Source organism: Dreissena polymorpha, chromosome 16 (genome assembly GCF_020536995.1).
Source record: "Dreissena polymorpha isolate Duluth1 chromosome 16, UMN_Dpol_1.0, whole genome shotgun sequence".
Lineage (NCBI taxonomy): Eukaryota > Metazoa > Mollusca > Bivalvia > Myida > Dreissenidae > Dreissena > Dreissena polymorpha.
In genome coordinates this window covers 24,304,966-24,330,996 of record NC_068370.1, presented here as the reverse complement: position 1 = coordinate 24,330,996, position 26,031 = coordinate 24,304,966, and the positions used below count along the sequence as shown (strand labels likewise).

Below are 26,031 nucleotides of genomic sequence, written 5' to 3'. Positions count from 1 at the left end.
GATTATTAAATGGTTCGGGAAATTCAAATTCAAAATGGGCAAGTGATTAAATAATGTAACCTCGACGACTTTCTCCTTCTGGCAAGTTTGTGTTCAAAACAGGCAAGTGTGGAAAATGTTGATAGATGCTAAAAGTTGCTCAACTTTGGGCTTGAATATCTGCCGAACAACGACATTTTTAAAAAATCGCTACGGTCAAATTTAAGATAATTGTTTTAAGATTGGAATCAGTTATTAAAGTTGTTCCTTGGATGAGTTGTGTGATGCCCGGACACATTTTGCCAAGGTATATGAAAAATGGTTGTTTTCTTTCCTGATCGGGCAATTTTTCAATCAATATTTCCCGATCGGGAAAGTCAAAAGGGGATTCCCCAACTTTCCCAATCAGGCAAGATCCCCGACTGATAATAGTCAAATTAGACCATTCAGAATGAGATTTGAGTTTATGCTTACTACACAAAATAGATTGAATTATTGGATAGTAGAAATTCAATCATGTATATTAGGCTTTTAAAAATATCAGGTCCAAAAATGGAAAATCAAATGTTTAACACATGAGACATCTAAGGCAACTTAAACAAGCTGAATGTAAGATGATTGAAAAATGTGTGTCTTAAAAAATTCTGAACACAATTACACAGGACTTCAATCTGGAATTTTAAACAGGAACAGGTATGTTTTATTGCAAATTGTTAACAGAAAGTATCTTGTATTAAGAGTAGTGTTGCAATAATTCAAATCTCAACTTTTAACCAAAAGGGTTGCTGAGAGTTGCAATGTGCCGTCTTTTGTCCAAAGGTGCAAAATTTGATCACCATTGAAAATGCTAAGGAACACTGATACTGCAAAAACTTATCAATGTTTACATGTCCAAAGCACAAACTCATGCAAATGGTACCATTAAAGCAAAAAATAATTGCTTTTTATTTACTTTGTAATTCTTTCGTATGCTCTATCCACCATACTGGAATTCTGTTGCAATTTTGCTGACAAAAAGTGTTGCTATTTGGTTGGGTCGCAATACACTAATTTTTTGCACATCATGATATTTAATGTTACCCAAGTCGATAAAGATGTCGAACAGTCGTTGCATATTAACATAGTTCTGAATTTAAAATGAAAATATCAACAAGAATAGTGTGTTGAAACATTGTTGTGTTTTTTAGGTTGCATGCAAAGGATAACGTCCGTAGGCTGCCATTCTGATTCAAGTAAATCTAATGTGTTTTTGAAGTTTATTCATCGCTTTCCTTAATTGGTAACGAACGCCGTCTGTTAAGTGATGCGCATGAAATCTGTGCGCAACACTGCAATTGTGTTTATAAAGGGCTGCATAATGTACGAATGAAATTCCTTATATGTCTAATTAGCCCTGCGCAGAAATTGTGAGTACATGTACATGTTAATAGCTTTTTACTCTTAATACTGGTCCATATAAACATACTCCCAGAGCCTTTGATCATTTTTGCTGGTGCGGCTCATGGAGTACGTTTATAAATACTAGTATTAAGAGTTAAAAACTATTAACATGTACACCCAATTTCTGAGCAGGGCTAATTAGACATATAAGGATTTTCATTCTTTATATTTGGCCCTGCAATTATAATGAATAAAAGATGACGTTTAATGTTTGCAAAGGATCAAACTTGTTTCGCTAGTAATAGATGATGCAGAAGTTTAAATTGGGATTTAAATCATATCGCATAAGGTTTTATTTTAGCAAACTGCGAACAGTGTTACTTACAGGTTTCAAACAAATAAATGATTCTCGGACCTCGGTAGATGAGACGTTGCAGCTAATATGTCTCACTTCGAGTTAAACGTTTGACAAACATTACAGACATTCCCAAAGTGCCGGACCGACGTTTTTCAGAAAGGTCCGATTGAAAATGCTATGTTGCAGGTCGGAATGTCCGGTAAATAATAAAATATCAGAAGTTTATTTATTTCATACAATTAAAATCTGAAAATAAAAGAGGGCTTAAAAGAAATAATTATGAGCATTAAAAATTGCGTCGTATTTCTGTTAACAATTACATACATGAAATAAGCCTGCGCATGCGCAACGCACACTTTCGAGTAAATTATTGTCAATAGTTGTTAAGGTTAAACAAAACATGTTCTGCAACACAGATCGTTGTAATCAGGGGGCATCAACAGTTTGTTACCGATTAAATTTAAGCTTAGTTAAGTGCATTTTTATTGCTTGATATATAATTGTGGCCAGTTAATTGACACGTGTAGTATAATTCTGAGTTATCATGTAATTACGCGACCGGGAAATAGTTTTCAATGAAATTTTCGTAACACCGATAATTGCTTAGTGCTTTTAAAACTTGGTCTGTTTAATTATGTTATTGATACCCAACATGTGTTCTGCTGTTTTAGTTATATAATTGATTCCTAACAAGGAATAAATGTGATTCTTGTGTAAAAATAATTTTATTTACAATCTTTAGTCACATTCAGTCACTTAAAACTATCAGCAGTGCTGTTTTTCTTAATGTGGGGAAAAAGAATGGCTTTCAATTTAAAAGGGAAAATATTGAAAAAACTGAGAATGGGGAATAATATTTCCAAGGTAAACTTAACATTTTGGAAATTTGCATAATTTTAACGAAATTAAGTTGGGGGAAGGGTCGTTTCTCTTATGGAAAGGTGCCTATATAGAGTAACCCTGGGTTATATCGGACACGCGGGGTTTATCGGACAACCACAAATAGTCGAATATTTACATACAAAAAGACCTCGCATTCAACCGTTTGAGCTTTGTTTAATTCTATAAATACGTTTTCATAGTATTATGTAACCAATTATCCGATTGGGTGATAGAATAAACCGTCGGTTTTGATTGGAAGATGCGAGTTTGTTTGGAGAGACATCTCCTCTTCACCTTGGCGAAAATCCGAGAATCAGGAACATTTAAAACGGTCATTTTACAAGTAAAAGTACGCTGTGAAATGTGTGAATACCGTTGTGAGAAAACGAAATATTTGAACGGATATATTTATCTTCTGAAAAACATAATAAAACTGTTACAAACATAATGTGTATTGTAAAAAAAAAGAAAACTTAAACTGTCTGATAATCCCCAGGTAGTAAATGCTTCGAAAAATGTTATCGGGGTTCATCGGACACCAAACTTTGGCAAGATCGACCTATAGAACTGAGGTCTGTTTTCTATAGTTTTATTAGATGAGCTCAAGAACCATTATGGCTTCGTTGCAAAATAGCTACATTGGAAGAAACAGACCATTAACTAAAATACAAATAAATAACAATGTATATCGTGTATATGCGCACTTTTCAGATATGCCCAAACATGGAAAAGATATGCGATGTAAACATGCCATAAATTTGCAAATATATACATAAAGTATCACTACAAAATACAAATTCACCGATGTATAGACTTTTCACAGCTTAAATAACATCACGATTAAGCCCAAAAACGGAAATACATACAACCAACAACTGTCCGATTTAAGCTTTTAAAGGTGTCCGATACAAGCCTTAGGACGTCCGGTTTACCCTAATGCGTTGATATTTATAAAGTGCAATCTCATTGGTTGACTAAAAGGTTAACAAGAGCACCGCCTTGCGGGTGCAGACCGCTCATCTATTTTCTTTTTAAAGGTGAAAGGACTCTCATTTTCAATCACAAAGGAGGGAGGGGTGGAGTGAAGAGGGGTGTATAGTGTGGGGGTGTGGACATCATTTATTACATTAATTTCCAAAAATGCGGAAAAAAAAAATCGGGGGGGGGGGGGGGGGGGTGGGGGGGGGGGGTGGAGGATTCTTGGGTGCAAAGGTTGGACGGTATTTCAAACATTAAATAATAAAAAATTATTTTTTGTGTTTTTTAACCGTTTCAAAAAATAAAAATTGGGGTGGGTGGGGTGGGGGAAGGGGTATAGTGTGAGAGTGTGGTGGTCATTTGTGAGATGATCTAAAAAAAAATAAAAAATAAAAATAAAAAAAATAAAAATAGGGGGGTGGGGGGGGGGGGGGGGAGGGCACGGGGGATGGTTTGGGTGGAGTCTATTGTGGTATGTCAGGTAAGAGTAGTTTTGTCAAAGTATCAATCAAATCTAATCATAAATAAAGAAGTTATGGCAATTTTAGCAAAATTTAATAATTTGACCTTGAGAGTCAAGGTCATTTAAAGGTCAAGGTAAAATTCAACTTGCCAGGTACAGTAACCTCATGATAGCATGAAAGTATTTGAAGTTTGAAAGCAATAGCCTTGATACATAAGAAGTAAAGTGGATCAAAACACAAAATTTAACCATATATTCAAAGTTACTAAGTCAAAAAAGGGCCATAATTCCGTAAAAATGACAACCAGAGTAATGCAACTTTTCCTTTTACTGTACCCTTATGATAGTTTGCGAGTGTTCCAAGTATGAAAGCAATATCTATGATACTTTAGGGGTAAAGTGGACCAAAACACAAAACTTAACCAAATTTTCGATTTTCTAAGTATAAAGGGCCCATAATTCCGTCCAAATGCCATTCAGAGTTACATAACTTTGCCTGCACAGTCCCCTTATGATAGTTAATAGGTGTTGCAAGTATGAAAGCAATAGCTTTGATACTGTAGGAATAAAGTGGACCTAAACACAAAACTTAACCAGATGTTCAATTTTCTAAGTATAAAAAGGGCACATAATTCTGTCAAAATGCCAGTCAGAGTTACATTACTTTGCCTGCACAGTCCCCTTATGATAGTTAGTAAGTATTGCAAGTATGAAAGCAATAGCTTTGATACTTAAGGATTAAAATGGACCTAAACACAAAACTTAACCAAAATTTTCAATTTTCTAAGTATAAAAAGGGCACATAATTCTGTCAAAATGCATGCCAGAGTTATCTAACTTTGCCTGCCCAGTCCCCTCATGATAGTAAGTAAGTGTACCAAGTTTGAATGCAATAGCATTGATACTTTTTGAGAAAATGGGACCTAAACGCAAAACTTAACCAAAATTTTCAATTTTCTAAGTATAAAAAGGGCGTATTATTCTGTCAAAATGCACGCCAGAGTTATCTAACTTTGCCCGCCCAGTTCCCTCATTATAGTAAGTAAGTGTACCAAGTTTGAATGCAATAGCATTGATACTTTCTGAGAAAAGTGGACCTAAACGCAAAACCGGACGCCGACGCCAACTCCAACGCCGACGCCGACGCCAAGGTGATGACAATAGCTCATAATTTTTTTTCAAAAAACAGATGAGCTTAAAATACATTTGAACATTCCATACTGTTGCATGAAAGCTATCGTACCAAGAAAACAATAGCATTTCGCTTCGAATAGCTCTTTTTTTCCTGGAGGTGTCCAATATAACCCAGGGTTACTCTAAGGCCCCAGCTAAATATGGAAAAGCCCTGATTAGTATCTGAAAACTTTTGTTTCAACAGCAATTTGCACACCAGTATACAATAATTAAATTTTCAATCGAGAAATTGCTTTGTTTTAAACTATTTTTTGGTTTGAATATTTATTCTTTAGATTATTGCAAGTGTGTTGTGATTTGTTAGTGTTCAATTTTTTTCAGACTATGGCGGCACGAGTTTTTCGCGCTTAGTAAAAAATGAGCAAAAATAGTGTTAAACAGTGTTAAACATCATGGGCATTGACATTATTCAGTGGCAATGTAAAATAGGATGTTTCTCTCAACCGTATAAGTGTAAACTAAGGCTAAAAGTGCTTGTAGTGAAGTTTAATAATGAGCTGAAGTTGACAGTTAACATAGCTACATTACTGGCGGCCATATTGGTCACCTGTGGAGATATCGAGTCAAACCCAGGCCCTCCAAAACAAGCTGCGGATGGACCACGCAGAGCTACCTCGACCAGAAATAATTCGGCTGTGGACCATGTTACTCAGAGCCCTTACCGGGACTACGACAGGAACACCAATGCCCTCCCAGCCCAACCCCCACCCCCACAAGGGCCGACAACAAGGCAAGGTCAAAGAAGCATTGCGTCCTATGCAACCGCTACAAGCACACACCAGTCAGTCTCAGGTCAGCAACCATCTACCCCATTGACGTCGCATGCACAAAATACCACGATCATTGACCAGCAGAGTAACGAAGGAAATGGAAGTAACAACGGTAATGATAACCTTTTTGAATACCTTCGTTCTATAAAGCAGGACTTATTAATGCAAAACAACAATATTTCCGCTGAAATAAACTCAATGAACTCTAAATTTGACTCTAAATTTGACTCACTCCTGTCCAGTATTAACGATATTAAAACTGACTGTGACTTCCTTAGGCAAGAAAAAACATCATTTCATGAACATGTTGTGAAACTGGAAATTAAACTAGACCAGTACGAAAACAACTCTCGTCGAAATAATCTTCGTTTGAATGGAATTCCTGGCAGTGTAAATGAAGATTGGTCTTTGACAGAGAACAAACTAAGGTCATTTCTCAAATCTGAATTGCAATTGGGCGATCAAGCGGAACAAATTGAAATCGACAGAGCACACCGAATTAAATCCAGGGAAGATCATAAATCTACTATAATTGCGCGGTTTGTTCGCTATAAAGATTGTCAAATGATCCTCTCAAAAGCAAATGATGTATTAAAATCAAGAAGAGACTTTCTTGTGCAACAAGACTATTCGGAATATATTCGTAGGCACCGGAAAATACTAGGTGATCGCATGATTCAAGAACGCAGAAAAAGCAATTATTCGTTGAAACGCTACGATAAACTAATCATAAACAATTGCATGTACAAATATGATGAGTTTACACAGCAGATAGTAAACATTGGTCAACGTCGTACTACAACTCAGTCTAGCGATCGGGGGAATACACATGACAGAAGCAGACGATTGGATAACGACATGCACGGAAGCAACGACGTAGACCCCCCCACTAATCAGCGCCTCTCAAGAACACGTGGAAAGTGACAGCGACATTGACACATAGGGATTAGGCCGAGGCTATTTACAGAATAGCACGCCCTTTGAAGATATAAATATCCTCTCGTGATAACCTAAACGGTTTACACAAGTTTGTTGACAATTGTGAAGTGAAAGCATTTCTCTACAATTATAATATAATTGCACTAAATGAAACATGGAGTAAATTTAACGGAGAATTTAACGAATTTTTAGAGTCTTACATTCAATTTAATTTTCTAAAAAATATGAAAAATACATCTATAAGGAATAGTGGAGGTATTAGCGTGTACATTAAAAGCTTTCTTGCTAAACGGATCAATTTTCGCCGTATATTTGATACATTTGATAATTGCATTGTTTTATACTGTGAATTTTCAGCCTTTTTTAAGTGTGAAGATATTATTATGTATTTCACCTATATTTCACCAGAAGGATCATGCTATTACAATGATAAGGAACAAAAGGATGGTATTATAAACATGCTCTCACACTTAGAATGTATTAGAACAGAATAAAATTTGACACTCCACTTTTTATTGCAGAAGATATGAATAGCAGATGTAAAGATTACCCAGATTTTATACCTGATGATACATTGTTTCATATTTTTGGTAATGTTGAATACGAAGGTAGCTATTTTGATCTACCTCGTTCTTACAGAGATAATCTCCGTGCAAATAATTTTGGCAAGTCTTTAGTCAACCTATGTTGTTTTTTTGATGTTCACTTTCTAAATGGGCGATTTTCTAGTGATACTGATGGTAATTTTACCTGTATCTCAAATGATGGCGCCAGTGTGGTGGATTACATGTTAGCGTCTTCCGGTTTATTTTATTACATAAAGGATTTTTGTGTGATCGATCGAGATGAATCTGACCATTTCCCAATCTTATGTTTGCTTAAGCTTAACCAACTACCTAACCCAACACCTGTTAATATTATAACAGGGAATCTTTTACCTATTAAAAGATTAAAATGGAAACAGGATAAACTTACACAATTTAAGGATGATTTAAACACTTACTGCCAACCATATATGACTTACTGCGAGAATGCATTTCTCATGATGTTAATTCAGCAGTTGAAACCATAACCTCTTTGTACTATAACGCAGCTCAGTGTACGCTGGTCAAACATTTTAGTAAATACACCTTTTCCAAGCCCCCATGGTGGAATTCGATATGTGATACCCTCAAACAGACAAAATATAAAGCATTACGAAAATTTCGAGAAACAAATTCTCCTCCTGACCTACGGACATATAAAGATAAGCCAAATGATTTCAAAAATTATTGCCGATCCTCGGTTAATAAATTTAAGGAATCCAACAGAAAATTATTATTTGACACCAGAAACGATCCCTGCTCCTTCTGGAAAGTTCTTAAAAAAGGTAAAACAATTGCGACTATAGATGATAGTATTTCACCGTCTGAATGGTATCAGTACTTTTCCAGACTATTGTATATGAAAATGCTACTAATGTAGACCCATGTTCTGATAATCTCGCTGATCCTACAGCCATTGTCTTAAATGAACCAATCACAATTGAGGAGATTCAAAGGTCTATTTTCTACCTTATTTTTTGGGAAAAGTAGCGGTATTGATGGTATACCAGCAGTATTTTTCAAATATACCACGGATGACGTATCTCCTATCTTGATACTTCTATTTAATTAGATATAAGAAACCGGTAGTATCCCTTTATCTAGGGGTTCTAGTGTCATAACTCCTATTCACAAATCTGGTCCGACATACATTCCTGGCAATTACAGAGGTATATCTATTTCTACCACATTATACAAAATATTTTCTGGCATTATAAATAATTGATTGTCAAATTGGGCTGAAGATAACAACAAGATAGATGAATCCCATCTGGTTTTCGAAAGGGCTATTCAACTGTCGATAATATTTTCTGTTTACATGCAATGGTACAAAAATACCTTTCTAAGAAAGGTGGTCGTTTCTATTGCATCTACGTGGATTTTCGTAAGGCATTTGATAAAATCAATCATAGCAAGTTATTTATCTCCTTAGAGAAGAAAGGCACGCATGGTAACTTTCTTCGAATCCTTAAAGCTCTCTATGCAAATCTCAAGTCATGTATCAAAATTCAAAACCATATCACTGATTTTTTCCTGTGTAACATCGGAACGCGTCAAGGTGACAAATCAAGTTCGACCATCTTTAATCTATTCATTGATGAATTATCTGCCCTTTTACGCAACAGGTGTAGTACTGGTATATTTATTACTGACGATATCCCAGACATTCTTTGTTTGATGTTTGCAGCGATGTGAGCGTATGTGCTGAAACTGCTGCAAAACTTCAACAGCAAATTAATATTATTGACCAATTTTGTTATGAATCTGGTATGGAAATTAATTTGGAGAAAACTGAGATAACTGTTTTTCAAAATGGCGGTCCCCTGCGCAAATAGAACACTGGTTTTATCATGGAAATAAAATCAAAGTAACTTCTGTTTATAAATATTTAGGTATATTGCTAACATCAGGTCTCTCATGGTCGTCTGCCCACTCAAAACTAGTATCACAAGCTCAAAGAGCTCTATTTTCGATCAAAACATTTCAAAAACCTTTTGGCTATTTTTCAACTCCAGACTCATTTAAAACTTTTGACTCTATGGTGAAGCCAATTCTTTGTTATGCGTCCCAAATTTGGTGCTATGAATACGTTGATTCTATTGAAACTGTTCAAAACAAATATTGCAAAAATATACTACATGTTGCAAAAACCACAAACACGTGTATGGTTCTAGGGGACTGTGGTAGATTACCTTTATGTACGACATACTTTATAAATTGTATTCGATACTGGTGTACTTTATTAACCATGCCATCACACAGATATCCAAAACAATGTTACAATATGTTAAAACCGCTTGACGATGTAGGCAGAAAATGTTGGGTAACCAATGTTAAAACTCTCTTATACAAATACAGCTTTGGGTTCATATGGATAAGTCAAGATGTCAGAAACACAAATAGCTTTATTAGAATATTTAGGCAGCGTGTTATTGACTGCTGTACGCAAGACTGGCACGCTTCTGTTGAAAATTCGAGTAGATGTTATCACTATAGGCACTTTAAAAGTCTTTTAAATGTTGAGAAATACTTGTCATTAGATATTTATTTCAAATACCGTGCAGCCATGTCCAGATTTAGATTATCAAATCATAAATTTAATATTGAACTCGGTAGACATAGTGGTATATTGAAAGAAAACCGTATATGTAGTTATTGCCTACAAAATTTAAACACCTTAGTTATTGCTTGTGAATTTCATGCCTTTTTTAAATGTCACAAATATGATGATGTTAGAAATTCATTTTGTTTTACTGGTATACACAATTACACATGGTACTGATCCTGAAGATTTCTATGTACTGATGTCTTCTCAGGATGCTGATATTGTTAGGAAAATCTCTCTATATGTGTACCACTTAGTGCTGCAACAATACGCCAGAAACCGTATTGCAATATATTGTCAGTTCAAAAACCCGTATTGCAATATATCGCAATATATTGCTAACTTGTACCAAAATTATAACTTGCCAATTATCCGATAATCCCGTATATTCCAGTTTTAAATCAAATTCTAGTATATATTTACTATAAATGTGCTCAAGAATAACAAGAAACACAAACATTCGCAAATTTTCTTAAGTATTAAATACATTTTGGCGTTTGTTACTATTTATTATTTAAAGATGTGATGAAATAACGTCCAACCGCGGCGTTTTTTTCCACTGAACACGCGTAATTCACCTGACGTGATGTTCCCGTTTTTATACAACACAAAATACACCCATACTTTCCATGCGACATTCTACATGTCTGTATAATTTTCGCGCGCTTTTTATTGAGAAAAAGGATAAAGCACTTTTTATTTGACGCTAGATTTTTTTATTGTCGCATTAGCATTACAATTTGGAAGCTTATTTCCGAAATTCGGATTACAAATTTAATAATGCTCAATTCAGAATCGAATGAAACATTTACAGCTGTGCGCAATTAATTCAACAATAATCTGTTCAAAAGCATCGAACGAATGCTGCGATGTAACAACGCTACTCCGTATAATACACTTTCAGAATGCTATTTTAACGGAAAAAAATATTTACACTGCTTTTTTTGTTTACCTTGTTATCATTATTTCGGATGGCTTTTCTGGACGAAATGTGAATGAATTTTTGTAAAATGTTCGTACCGGTATGATGAAAATCGTATCGCAATACAATATGCCGATTGCGTATTGCGATATATACCGATATACCGGTATATTGTTGCAGCACTAGTACCACTTGATGTTATTGATATCTCATGAACATTGAAGTTTGACACAACTTAAACTCTTACAACTGTATTGATGACATGTATTTTGGGCCGGAGGCCTTTATGTACAAATAAATAATTCTGTTCTGTTCTGTTGCTTTTTTCCATTTCATTTTTCCTGCAAGTTTTTTAAGTCTACTTTTGGGAATGTCTGAACAATTAAACTAGTATCGAAATATCTTGGGTGCCGAACGTCGTCGACGGGAATCCAATATTAGCCGAGTTCTTCCACGTGACAACTCGAATAACGAACACCATGTAGAAAAATACCTTTGACATAACATTCTTATGTTAAAAACTTAAATGATCACAAAAACATACCATAATTGTGCAACCGGCTTGATAAATCAACGCTGAGATGTCAATTCATAGCAGCCGCCATGTTGTAATTTGCAGTTGTGAACTCTTCAAAAGGAGGTTGTCTGCAAATCGAAGATGGACACCGATGACAATTGCATCATAGCTGGTGATGAATCAGCGCATTCTGACGGAAGAAATGCGCAGAGTGGTCATTCAAATCCGTTTTCTAACGTCGGACAAGATATTGATGAAGAACAACTAAAGAAGTGGACAAAAGAGAATAAACGAGTAATGTCGCGAATTTATATGATTTTTTTTTGACAATTGATGTAGTTACGGATAATTCACTATCCGGATGTTTTATTATCGTCACTTTCAATATGATTTTGTTTAAATATTACTGCGCTTGTTGTAGTTCCGTCAAAAACTTACAACTTTCTTAAAATGTCGCATTATATAAAATGTTCACTGCACAACATAATAATGGCAACTCTGTAACGTACTCCAAGAGCCTTTGATAATTTTTGCTATGGCAGCTCTGGGAGTCCATATGCACCCCTTTTTAAATATAATCGCAAATCTGGGCACAGATATCATGCCCATCACTAAACAGACGTCGTTCGTTACCAATTAAGGAAAGCAATTAATAAACTTAATACACACATTAAGTTAACCTGAATGGCAGCCTACGGACATTATCCTTTGCATGCAACCTAAAAAACATGATGATATTTCAACACACATTTCTTGCTGTCATTTTCATTTTGAAATTTGAACAGTGTAAATATTCAACAACTCAAAACATCGTTATCGACTTAGAGGATATATAAAATATCATAACGTGGAAAATATTGGTGTAATGCGACCTAACCGATAGCGACACTTTTTGTCGGCAACATTGCAACAGCATATGAAGAATAAAAAGCAATTATTTCTTGCTTTAATGGTACCATTTGCATGAGTTTGTGATTTAGACAGGTAAACGTTGATAAGTTTTTGCAGTATCGGTGACTCTGTGTTCGTTAGCCTTTGCAGTGGTGATGAAATTTTGCACCTTTGGACAACAGAATAGCGAATTGCAACTCTCAGCAATCCTTTGGGTTTTAAAGCTGAGAGTTGAATTATTGGAAAAACTCTGTAAGATTGCATTACTCAAGACTTTATCAATCTATGTTAAATAATACTACATGCTTATGAAAATATTCAAGTATATAAATTTCATGCAATTGGTTAAGAACAAAGGTATTAAAAATTTGTAACACAATTTTAGTGAAAAATTGAACATTTCTGGTCCACTTGTGGGTAAAGCATATATCTCCATTCCTTGCAGGTGCGTGGATTGGTTCAGATGTCTGATGAGGAAGATGATGAAAGTTTTATGATTGATGAATCATTGTTGGTAACAGATGTTACAGCGGACACCTTTAGTTTTGATTTACCATCAACATCTGGCAGCGAAGAAGTCAATACTGCAAAGCAGCCCTCAACTTCTCAAGGCAGTTCAACTATGCTTGGTCTACCTGTAAGCACAGACCTGACCCTGCAGTACTTGTCAGGTATGGCTTATATTTAGTGAAGTTATACAAATTGATAAGAAATAGAGGATATTTGTTCATGTCTTTTGTAAGATCGTTTGTTATTTCAAAAGTGATCATAGAAAATATTATTTTTCTATGATCACGACTGAAGTAACAAATCATCTTACACTGACATGAACAAATTTTCTGTTTCTTTTATGCCCCTTTTTCAAGAAAATAATTAACAGCTGTTTCCCTTTCGCTGAAAAGTTACCCTTTCTGTCGTGGCGTGCCTCAATACATTTCAATACACAAAATGACGTCTTTAATCCAGCGAAATTATCCAGTTTAACTCTTTTACAATGTAAATAAACGGTGAAAAAAGCATAAAATATGTTGGATTGGATGGAATATTGGTTTTAATTTACTCGTGATCATAAAATATACATAGAAAATCTTGATATGATAATCTACAAATAGAAAAAGTAGTTCCGAAAATTTGTTATTTTCGCCAGTGAAAATAACAATTTGTTTATTTTCACAGCTGTTATTTCAGTGTAGAAATGTCATATTTTATCATTAATAGGTATAAAAGAATAAGCATTCTTCTTCTTTCTACTGATTTCCTATTATTTACAATGTAGCCTACTCACAGTTGTTTTTTCTTAACTTTAAAAGGATTTTTAAATATTGAAAAGTTTTGGCTTATCTTGTAAGGGATGCTGTGTACTTGAACTCCTTGTATGGTTAAAAATCTCAGACACTGATCATTAACCAATTATGTATTATCCAATATAATAAATAACGCTGCAAACATTCCCCTGTCTGCTGGCTGAAATATGCACTGTTAAGATATAATTTTCATTGTGTTTTAGCCAATTTAAATATAAGTTTAGGAATTCTGTGAAATTAAGTCAACCATCAGAATTACTTAGAGTACTTTATTGGCTAATAACAATGATAATGCAGAATGTATTCCCATTCCAACATTATTTTTATGTCAAATAAAGGGCATTTATACAGGCTCTCCTCTTTACCTGTTATAGAAAATCTTGATTTTCAAGTTCAGCAAATGCTGCACGCATTTATATTTGCAGGGAAGATCACGTTCCTTGAGTTCAGTGATGCCATGGAAAGAGCAAACACAAGTGTTGACAATGAGATCCACATTGAAATTGTTAGTGCTGAACCTCCTGATGGTGGCAACGATGATGATGGTGGTGAAGATGATGTTGCTGAAGGTGATGATGTTGCTGATGCTGATGCTCCTAAAAAAAGCAAAAAAGGTATGATTTTTATTACTGTTAATGTGTGTCACACTTAATTTTAGTTCCTCATTTTGAAGTTTTGTTGTCAGATGCTTATTTAGAAACCATAGATACCATTGACATATTTTAACAACATATTATACTCCAATTGTAGGTTCTCATCTCATAATTAGACGACAATTCAATTTATCTAACTTCTGAACAGTATGCCAATTTATAATAAGCTGAAATTGTTTTTATATAAAAATTAAAATCACACTCCTTCCAATTCACTGCTGATTATATAGGAACTAATGTCCAGGGTGTCAATCTAATGTAGGAGCCAATGTCTGGGCAGTCAATTAAATCCAGGAACCGATGTCCGGTCTGTGAATGAACAAACTATTTGTCCCAGTTATCAAAATAACGTAGGAACCAATGTCTCATGTGTCAAAAATAGCATAGAAACCATTGTTCATAGGAACCAATGTCCAGAATTCTTTGGGGACAGTTGGGTAAAGGTTACTTATACTAAAAATATAACAATAAATAAAAATTATTTCCCCCACCATCATTCTGGGTGGAGGTATTGTATTTCTGTGTCTAGGTAGCAATATGCAGGTCTTGCTTTCATAGTTAATTAAATCAAATTATTCAACTACAGTCAAAACCCAATGGCTCAAGCTCGTCGGGACCAGCAACAAATGTTTGAGCCATCTGAAATTCGAGTCATTTGATTTCTAATAAACTTTTGTTTACGAACAATTCTTCAGTACCTTTTTTTCCTCCAGTTGAAGAGTACACATATTGCTTAAACTTTGTACTACTGTGTGCTACTTTCTGCTTTTGAATTAATAAGAACCAAATATACCGGTATACTTAATACTTTTTTTTACCAATATTTTAAAACAGTAACAAATACAATCACAAAAACATCATGTAGTAAATTATATCAGCAAGTTCTAATGTAGCACACTTTCTGGTAACAAAACAAAAGCATCAGCACTATGTACACATCATTTACATATGAGACAGTAATACATTTATTGACTTATTTATATTTGTTTGAAGAATAGCATTATTATGTCAGTCTGTGTTGTGTCCCTTAGCTGTCATGGAGAAACGAAGCGTTCTATTACATTCAGTTAAGATTGAACATGCTGTGAGTTTTTGCACTCCTCGAGATATTTCAGACTACATTAATACAAAATGTTATCTTTTACTCAAATCATTTAACAATTAAGTGGATGACATGTTTGCAACTGGTGTTAAATCAATTATTGAGTGTCTTTTATCAAGCGGTTCCTTATCGATTAACAGTTTATGGGATCGAAGCGAGTTCGAGCCATCCGAACAAAAGAACGTGTGAAAATTGACACCGGGACTGTGAAAACAGTTCGAGCCAACCGGTAATTTGAGCCTCGCGAATTTGAGCCATCCGACCAAATTGTATATGAAAATGAAGCAATAAAAAATCGGTGCTTTGATGAGAGTTCGAGCCAACCAAAATTCAAGCCAAGCGAGTACGAGCCATCGGGTTTCGACTGTAAATTAATTGCTTCACAAATAATCAACTGAAAATCTTGTTTCTTTGGCATGCTTACATTTGTTGTTTTAATTTATAAATTTTCAGCTTTTAAATTTACATATACTGCTTAACTTCTTCAGATATTTATCTTCAAATATGTTTTTGTGGTCATTATTTTAGGCGTATTACAGAAAGTGTTCATTAAAGAAGAAGTCAATCAAGCTGTCTTTCGTGTTCTTTCAGATTTATGCCATGAATAAGTTTTTGTGTATTTGCAGAAATTGGAGTACAACCTGTGAAGAAGAGGGTACAGTGTTAATATTTTTTGTTTTCAATCGTGTATCAGTAAGAAATAAATTATTGTATCACTGATGATAAAACAATAAAGTAATGTATTTGAATGGCCATAACACAATTTGGCCCTTATATAATATTTTTATTGAGGTATATGTGCTCCATGCTTTTATGTTATATTCTGTTGGCAAGCACTTCAAATCATTTTTTAGGGATATTACCAATATACAAATCTAGTTTGAATATTGCATGATTCCGTTTTATATTGGTCAAGTAGACCATTTACTACCTACAACAAAATATGGTACCCCTACCTAGATATCCATAATGTGTTGATCATGTTACGTGAATACCCTTGGAAGTCATCCTAGATCAGCCTGTCCATGCAGGCTGATCCAGGAACACTGATTGTGCATATAGTGGATGATTTGTCTACAAGTCTTAAGTCCCTTGACTGTCAGATGACAAGACGGATAGGTAGATTTGATTTGTTGGTGCGCTCTTTTGTAAAACCCCTAGAAATACACTGTCATCATATGTGTCTTGTTTTGTGAAAATTGGGCTAAATGCATGTGCGTAAAGTGTCGTCCCAGGGACAACACTTTCCGCCTAAACAAGAGTTTTAGAAAGGAGGGACTTCCTTTAAACGAAAAATACCATAAAAACGACAAGTGTCGTCCCTGATTAGCCTGTGCGGACTGCACAGGCTAACCTGGGACGACACTTTATGCACATGCATTATGCCCTGTTTTCATATGAAATGTCCCCACTGTAGAAGAAAATGGCGAGGCGATGTGACCTGCCGAAGGAGCTGCTGAGTCACATGGGCGAGGTGAACATCATGTTTGCACGGGGCCAGCATGACGAGGCTATCAAGGAGTGCCTGGAGATCATCCGCATGGGTGAGAGTCACTGTGCACTTCATGGCGAGTTGAGCAGTGGTCTGAGAAAACGGTGTTTAATGAGCTGAGTAGTGAAATCAACTTAATGCTGCAAATTATTTAAACAAAAGTTTAAGTTTCTTTTGGGGAAAACCTTCAATTTAGAATTTTAGGCAGTCATTTGGCAAAACAAAACAAAAACTTTTTGCGATTGATAATGGGAGAGCATTTTGGTCTTATATTTGACAAGAAAGCAAAACTGTATGACAATAAGTCAATATAATTAGTCTGCCCCTGCTATGAGGCCCCTGTTGATATTTGTTTAAATTATGATGTTAACTACAGTCCAACCCCTCTTAAGCAGCCAGTCAAGGGAAACGGCCAAACTGGCTGCTAAAGCGGGGTGGCCTTTTAAGAGGGGGTTGGGTCATAGGGAGTCTAGAGTTGATCAGTGCATGGCCAACTGTTCAGTTTTTGTATAAACAAAATGGTAAATATGTGTTCATGTACTAAACAATGTATAGACTTAAAATAATATTATTTCTTCCTTTCTAAAGTCAGCTATTAAACAACATTTCCATTCAAAAAAATATTCTATTCATCTTTCTAATCATCATCATCAATATCATCCTCATCAATATCAGGTCAATGAAAAAGAATCATTCTCCTGATTCGTTGTTTACAGAATGCGCGTTGTATGGCCCCAATGCACTTAAGATGGGAACAGTTGTGAATCAGTTATGCGTGAATAACTCCCGTGTCACTATCAATCAATCGATAATTTAATTAGTTTATTGCAGTTTAATGTCTTTGTATTACCTACCGCACAAATTGGTCCCGACAGTGATCTCCTCCACGATAAAATCGTGGCCAGTTACTTAAGAGACTGATAATAGCAACCAGGTGTAATCCTACTGGTAATCGTGCTTTTCATGCATTATATTATAAAAACATTTATTTCGCCGCGTAAATGGTTTTAAACTTAATATTGAAATCATTGTAAATATAAAACAAATATAAATGTTTTGTTTCATTCCGAAGTTAGAATCATAATTTGTTATCCGAAACACACTCCCGATTGATTTATGTTAACAAAACATTTACAAATTCTAGCATCAAAAAAGTCCTCATGTATTTCCTTTGTCCCGACAAAAGCGGGCGAAAATTATGCACTAATGTACAATGTCACGTCATACCCATGCGTGCGTGTATTGATTTTTGGATAAAAACTTTGTAGCACAGAGAACATGTAGAGCAGTTGATTTCGGTTAAAAGTTGCGTTGTTCTTTTTAACTTTTAATTAGCCGATAATTGTCATTAATGTGTGCTTCAAATAGTATGATTCAACAGCTACAAATAAACATTTATAAATTAAAAATCTCTTTTCCAGTACTAATAGATTATATTCGCATGTGCGGAAACAAAAAGATCAAACGGTCGCATATTGCTTTTAACCTGATAACCCGATAATCTGACGCTAATTAATTGCAATTTGCAAACTGGCTGTCAAAATGTTTATCACACATCACGCTTCAGTACTGCAGAGCCTTAACCGCAGACTGGAAGGACGTATCGATTTTTTCGCCGTTGCATCGGTGTAATTTTGCCAGTGTACATGACTGACTGACTCGCGCGTGACCACTCATATGGGGGGAATTGAACATTTGGGATGCAAAATTGCTGGCCTCTGGCCGGAGAAACGGGGTTACCGCTAAAGAGGGGTGACCGGCGATGAGGGGTGACCGGAAGTAGGGGTTGGACTGTAGTTTCAAATGGCTACACATGGAAAATATTGGTTAAAATATATGTACACTTTCATCATAAATTTACCTGTTAAAAACCAGACTTTCATTTCTGTTGTTTCTCCTCTTTGAATGTATTAAAAGCAATACTGTTTTTATTGCAAATATTCTGATAACAAATACAGTTTACTGTTGTAAAACATCAAATACAGTTTACTGTTGTAAAACATCAGATTTCAGGAGAAAAAATCATGATGAAACAAATTGCTTACTGGCAGCTGTTTCCATGTCTTTCAGTAACAGCCTTTGCTCAAACCCACCACCCATTGATTTGCATAATGAAGGCAAAAGTTTTAAAGGCTTCATTTCTAACCCATAGATACTGGTGAGCAGCAAACAGCATAAAACCCTTAAGAGACTGCGAGTTACTTGCAGGCTGCTCTAGCTTTATGCTATTTGCACATTGACATTTCACTGAAACTTTGAGTGGCAAATGTAAAAGCATGATTCAGTCATTCAAAAATGCCGATACAAATTAACGAATTCACTTCAAGGTGGTACCCAAACTTTATCTTGTCCTATTGTTATGCAGTTGTTTCTGTAAATTTTCAAAAACTTCAGGTGTTGTATAATACTTTCTGACAATACTGTCAGCCTTATTTTTATTATGTCCCCCACCACTATAGTGGGGGACATATTGTTTTTGCCTTGTCTGTTGGTTTGTGTGTTTGTTTGTTTGTTTGTTTGCCCCAACTTTAACATTTGCAATAACTTTTGCAATATTGAAGATAGCAACTTGATATTTGGCATGCATGTGTATCTCATGGAGCTGCACATTTTGAGTGGTGAAAGGTCAAGGCCATCCTTCAAGGTCAAAGGTCATATATATATAGCTTCAAAGCGGCGCAAAAGGGGACATAGTGTTTCTGACAAACACATATCATGTTTTCAATAAGAAGAAACTTCATTCAAACGAAAAATATCATTTAAATGGAATGTTTTGTCCCTGGTTAGCCTGTGTGTACGACCCACCCTGTTTTCCCATAGCTAGACTCGAATGTTTCTCTTCCACACAGCTCCCAATGCTAACAAGCCATTCCAGACGCTGGGTATGATCTATGAAGACTTGGGGGACACGCACAAAGCCCTGTATGTAAGTAATAGAGGATCAGAGGCCTTCAGATTGGGGGTGGGGGGGGGGGGGCCATAACCTGGAATTTGAACAGGATGTTACTGTAGTCAGATAATCATAGCAAAATTGTGGTTTGGTTTGAAAAGTTGGTGAATAATATTTGCAAATCCAATTAAGTGATGGTTATATGTTTTGTATTTGATGGTCAAAGTAAATAAATCTGTTGGAAAAGCATAATTTATAAACAGAGGTGTGTTGGTAACCTGTTTGAGTCTTAATTATAAAAAAATGTATCAAAAAAGACGAGCTTTAAAAATGTGTATAATTACCGTAACAAAGTAAAGTGCGGTATACCTTTCATTCCTTATTCATTAAAACATGTTCCACCGCAATTATATATATATATCTTCCAGTGCTTGAACCGAATTTTGAAGGCCTTTGCAAACAGTTTGGATCCAGATGAGACGCCACAGAACGTGGCGTCTCATCAGGATCAAAACTGTTTGCTATTCTGATAGTATTCTTTGAAAAAAATAATCGAAGAAAATGCTTATCTTAGAATTTCAGCAGACGATATTTTAGGAGACAACAAATTTCACAGCATGCAAAGGGATATTCACCATGGACATCAGTCTGGCCATGGACAAATACTTTTCTCTATATACTTTTCAATGTATTATTTTCAAACTTGCAGACATTATTCCTTATGAAGTTATACAAGTGTGGTTTGTTGCGTTCTATGGCAAAAACTATTAATGTTTCGCCTTTTTTCAAGGTAGACTTTGTATACCATTATCTTTACATTTTCCACATGTTTTTAATTTTGTTTGTATCATTTTATTATATACTAGTATATTTAGTGGTTTGTATTTTTTTTAAAGTACTTCCTTATTGCTGCATATCTGGACTCACAAAATTTCGAGGAATGGCTTCGTCTGGCTGAAATGTGCATGGAGCAGGGTGACTATGAACAGGCTGCCAAATGTTATTCCCAAGGTACATATGTGTTGTTTGATCCATTGTATGTATCAAAAGACTTACGGTAAAGCTGCATAATTTACCCTTCAGACCTCTCTGGCTGCAGTCTGAGCAAATAGACATAGAAAAAAGTATAATATATTGTAATGATCCAGTCGGGTCATTATACGCCTATTTGTTTAATGTTTATACTTACGTGGAACGAACTTTCCAGAGTGATACTACTAATAATTATACTAATATTAATGATGACGAAGATGATAATAATGATGATGATGATAATAATAATAATAATTGCACTTACCTCGTTTTTCACGTAAGGCTGGCTATGTCCATTGTTTACATCACTTTATCACTATAATTCAATTCTTTTCCATTACTTTTCCATTATAACGAATTATAAAGTGCATAAATAGAACACCAAGTATGACATAAGCTGTTTCCATTTGTTCCTGTTGTTTATAGACAGGCCATATTTATGCATTTGTATGTAAATGTTGTGAATAAATCTGACCTGTCATGGCCGCTAGGACGCCGAATTTGCCAGCATCATGGTGGATTCTGACAGCTCAGGCTGACAGGTTGTGATTGGTTGATTTTACGAGCTGTCAGAATCCTATGGGCTGATTTGGATGATGCTGGCAGGCTGTCATATGGTCATTGGTCAGTTAAGGTCACGTGGGCACTTTTGAGAAAGTATATAAGGGCGGTAGATTTCAAAATTGTCAGCACAACTGCCATCTTGGTAGCTCCACTTGACTGGGCAGTAAAGTGAGTAAAACATCTTGGGTAACCATAAATAACTTTAAAACGTATTTTCCACCCAAACGTGTCTATATTTGAAATAACATTTTAAACCTTTAAAATAAATATATATATTTAAACTGCCACCAGTCTTGTTGTACGAATATAACTCACAAAGAAAACCAATAAACCCATCCTGACGGACGCCACAATATCATATTTGTGAAAGTATTAAATGCAAAGTCATAATAGGTTCAGGTGAACACTATTTTTTTTATTATGCTCCTGGTAGGGTGGCATATAGCAGTTGAACTGTCTGTCAGTCTGTAAGTCAGTCCGTCTGTCCGTCCGTCCGAAAACTTTAACATTGCCCATAACTTTTGCACGATTGAAGATAGCAACTTGATATTTGGCATGCATGTGTATCTCATGGAGCTGCACATTTTGAGTGAAAGGTCAAGGTCATTCTTGAAGTTCAAAGGTCAACTATATGGCTTCAAAGCTTCGCAGTAGGGGGCATTGTGTTTCTGACAAACACATCTCTTGTTCGATAATGTTCTCAAGCGACCTGTTATTCATGCCTTATAAGCACTCTTTGTTAGTAAATATTTCATGTTTTAACTAAAAACAATTTAATGCAAGTTGAAGATAGAGGTAATTGTGAACCTTTGAAATGTTTACTTTCATTTGTTATTTGACAAAAGATATCATAGTTTGGATGCAAACTTGCATAATATTGTTTTCAAAGAATATGAAATGTTTTATTGGCACACCAGCGGCTACAAGTCAGTTGTGGCCCATAAAAAGTTAAAATAAATCGTAAAATCCATTCTGAGACATCATTTTAAAGACTTGAGAAGTAGTTTTGTTCATTTTCCCAGAATTATTCATATACACTGCCATAGCAGAAGAAATGCAAAAAATGCAATTTAAGTCTTAAATTAGGAAGCTATTCTTAAACAAAATTATTTACAGTCGGTAGGAGATGAGGTTAAGTAGATACAGGAATCACTCTGTTTGTCTGTCCGTCCATTGCTAGGTCTGTCCCACCATAACTTGTGAGGATCCCACGCTCTCTGAGAATTGGAAGATTTTATTTGTCTACCTTTATAAGAGGATGTTACTTCACAAGCATCACATCACTCCTCTTAAGGTCAAGGTGAGTTCACAGGTCAGACACGAGCATTCCTTGCCCTAATATGTCTGACCCTACACTGTGTGTGACAGGTGCGCGGGGTAAAGGTGACATGAAGAAGCGATGTATTTATCAGCGGTGCCAGCTGTATGAGCGGCTGGGAGACAAGAAGAAGGCCATTGAAGGGTACCTCACCCTGCTGCCCCTGCTCACGTCAGAGGCTGAGACTGAACAGTACTTCAAGCTTGCATGGTCCATTGCTCGGGTGAGTAGGCAAACAAGTTGTTTTTTTCTGCATTTGGGGAAGAGCCTAGCTTGTGGATAATACAGGGATGTAATTTTTGTGCAAATCAGTGTAATTTTGCTATTCATATTTTACCAGTGGTAGTTTCTGAGCTTTGTGTTCATTCATAAAAAAGTCGGTTTAAGGGGGATGTGACTGATCCTGCTACATATTTCCTAAGTGGTTCAAAAAATCTAGTTTTAAAACCTCCTTGAATAATTCCCTGGCAGAATTGTTTGCATATTGTACAAGTAGCATTTTTGGCTCGACTATTATGTATGGAATATATATAGTGGAGCTATTCTACTCACCCCGGCGTCGGCATTAGCGTGAGCGTTAACGTGAGCGTGCAAATGTTAAAGTTTGCGTACCACCCCAAATATTTCCTATTTCCCTTGACATATTGCTTTCATATTTTGCATACTTCTTTACCAACATGACCCCAACCTATAAACAAGAGCAGACAACTGTATCAAGCATTTTGTAAGAATTATGGCCCTTTTTTCACTTAGAATATGCATACATGTATTATTGATAAATCTATGTTAAAGTTTGCGTACCACCTCAAATATTTTCAATGTCCCTTGACATATTGCTTTCATATTTGGAAAGTTCTTTACCAACATGACCCCAATCTATAAACAAGAGCAGACAACTGTATCAAGCATTTTGTAAGAATTATGGCCCTTTTTAACCAGGTTTTCCGAAGGAAAAAACTGGTAATTAGATTGGCGAATGCGGGCGGGCTGGCTGGCTGGCTGGCGGGCTGGCGGAACAAGCTTGTCCGGGCCATAACTATGTCGTTCATTGTCAGATTTTAAAATCATTTGGCGCATTTGTTCACCATCATTGGACAGTGTGTCGCGCGAAATAATTACGTCAATATCTTCAAGGTCAAGGTCACACTTTGAGTTCAAAGTTCAAAAATGGCCATAAATGAGCTTGTCCTGGCCATAACTATGTCATTCATTGTGAGATTTTAAAATCATTTGGCACATTTGTTCACCATCATGGTACGGTGTGTCGCACGAAAAAATCACATCAATATCTCCAATGTCAAGGTCGCCACGACTAAAAATAGATTATTTTTTTTTAAACAAACTTACAAAGGGGGTTAATTTTGTTTGTTCATTTCAAAAGTTCAGTTTGAGTTTTCTCCCTTTATCAGATTTTTTTTCACAATGAAAACCTGGTTTTGTGACAATTTTGTCCCTTGTTTCACTTAGAATATGCATATTATTGATAAATCTATGATAAAGTTTGCGTACCACCTTAAATATTTTCAATGTCCCTTGACATATTGCTTTCATATTTTGCAAACTTCTTTACATGACCCCAATCTATAAACAAGAGCAGACAACTGTATCAAGCATTTTGTAAGAATTATGGCCCTTTTCCCATTTACAATATGCATATTACTTTAGTTACATTGCCTTTACTTCTTTATTTATGATCAGATTTTATATAATACTTTGACAAAACAACACTTACCTGAATACCACAATGGATTCCACCCAAACAATACCCCACACCCCAACCCAGAATCCCTGCATCCTCCCCCCCTCCCCCCCCAAAAAAAAATATTTTCGTTTTCCTTTTTTTATTTTTGAAAGATCATCTAACAAATGACCACACCCCACATTATACCCCCCTCTCAACCCCCCCAACCCCCCCCCCCAAAAAAAAATATATTAGTTTTTTTTTCCTTTTTTATTTATTTACTTTATTTTTTTGAAGGCACGTCCAAACTTCCCACTCAAGCTATTGCTATCAAACTTGAAATAAAATCTATTTAGTTTGTTTTATGTCTTTACAAATGTTCAATAGATTGTGGAAAATATACCTGAACTATTACCTTGACCTTATTGAATAATTTGAACAATTACCCCATGATGGCTTACATTATACTGTCAAGCACTCGAATAGTCGAGCGCGCTGTCCTCTGACAGCTCTTGTTGTAACAAACAATGCCATTGGATGGATGTCATTTTTAGCTCTTCTGTTTTCGGAGAAAACCCGAGGTATTGTCATAGCCAGCTCGTCGTCCGCCGTCTGCCGGCGTCGTGCTTAAACTTTGACATTTTGCTCTAAATTCAAAGTGCTTCCACCTACAACTTTGAAACTTCATTTGTAGATGCACCTTGATGAGTTCTACACTCCACACTCATTTTTGGGTCACTAGGTCAAACATCAAGGTAACTGTGACCTCTAAAAAATAAATAAAAAATCTGACAAGCTTTCATTTATAAAAATATGCACCCGCATCCGAGCATTGGCACCCATTATGGGGTGCTCTTGTTCAATCTTCCATTCAAAATCAGTACTTAAAGATTTATCAGCTCTTTATTTGCTGATTTGTTTGCAAATGGTGTAGTGAAGTAAATGAAGATTACTGTAAGTACAAGCCATTCTTACCAATAGTAGTTTCGGAATGTTAAAATAAGATCTACTGTCCTGGTAAGCCGAAGCATCTTCCATGTTAAAAAAGTAGAGGCCACATTTATGACGCAATCGTGATGAAAACTGGTCCGAATTTGTATCTGTGCAATATCTAGGCTACCTTTTAATCTGGGGAACTTGCGCCACCAGGTCAAATATTGTATGCAAACCTAGTATGAAGTCTATAGGCCACATTTATGACTCAATCTTGATGAACCATGGTGTTTATTTTGACATTTTCTAGAAAGATTTAGTTCTGGTTCACTTGGGTCCAAAAACTTGGTCACCAGGTCAAATCTTAGAAAAACCTTGTAATCTTATTAGAGGGCACATTTACGATTCAATCTTAATGAAACTTAGTCAAAATGTTTTTATCCTACAGCTAAATGATTTTATTAAAGAAAAAAGGACCCTTTGAATAAACTTTTGGTTTATACCACAGCTTGCCTTTACACAACAGGTTGTACATGTACATAGGGACTACTTGTTTTTGCCTTTCACTCTTCATTTGTTCTTAAATTTGGATATATACGT

At 35.6% G+C, this 26,031-nt stretch overlaps 2 protein-coding genes across 6 annotated transcripts in view; one reads left to right on the top strand and one right to left on the bottom strand.

Annotated features, from left to right (window-relative positions):
* LOC127862002 (cell cycle checkpoint protein RAD17-like) overlaps positions 1–11,709 on the bottom strand; it is a 147,257-nt gene extending 135,548 nt beyond the window's left edge. Inside the window, exon 1 of the mRNA XM_052400856.1 lies at positions 11,599–11,709. Coding sequence (XP_052256816.1) covers positions 11,599–11,601 — 3 coding nt within the window. The 5' untranslated portion in view covers positions 11,602–11,709. The remainder of the gene's footprint in view (positions 1–11,598) is intronic.
* LOC127861998 (general transcription factor 3C polypeptide 3-like) overlaps positions 11,529–26,031 on the top strand; it is a 61,040-nt gene continuing 46,537 nt past the window's right edge. For 3 of the 5 annotated variants that reach the window (XR_008040391.1, XR_008040392.1, XM_052400842.1), the window contains exons 1-8: positions 11,531–11,865; positions 12,908–13,133; positions 14,192–14,380; positions 16,148–16,176; positions 16,939–17,065; positions 19,863–19,939; positions 20,800–20,914; positions 22,868–23,040. Coding sequence is in view for 3 of the 5 variants with exons in the window: in XM_052400842.1 (XP_052256802.1) it covers positions 11,713–11,865; positions 12,908–13,133; positions 14,192–14,380; positions 16,148–16,176; positions 16,939–17,065; positions 19,863–19,939; positions 20,800–20,914; positions 22,868–23,040 (1,089 nt within the window). In the remaining 2 variants the exon portion in view is untranslated. Of the gene's footprint in view, positions 11,866–12,907; positions 13,134–14,191; positions 14,381–16,145; positions 16,177–16,938; positions 17,066–19,862; positions 19,940–20,799; positions 20,915–22,867; positions 23,041–26,031 lie in introns of those variants that run through there. The other 2 variants (XM_052400843.1, XM_052400844.1) reach the window with 2 other exon arrangements.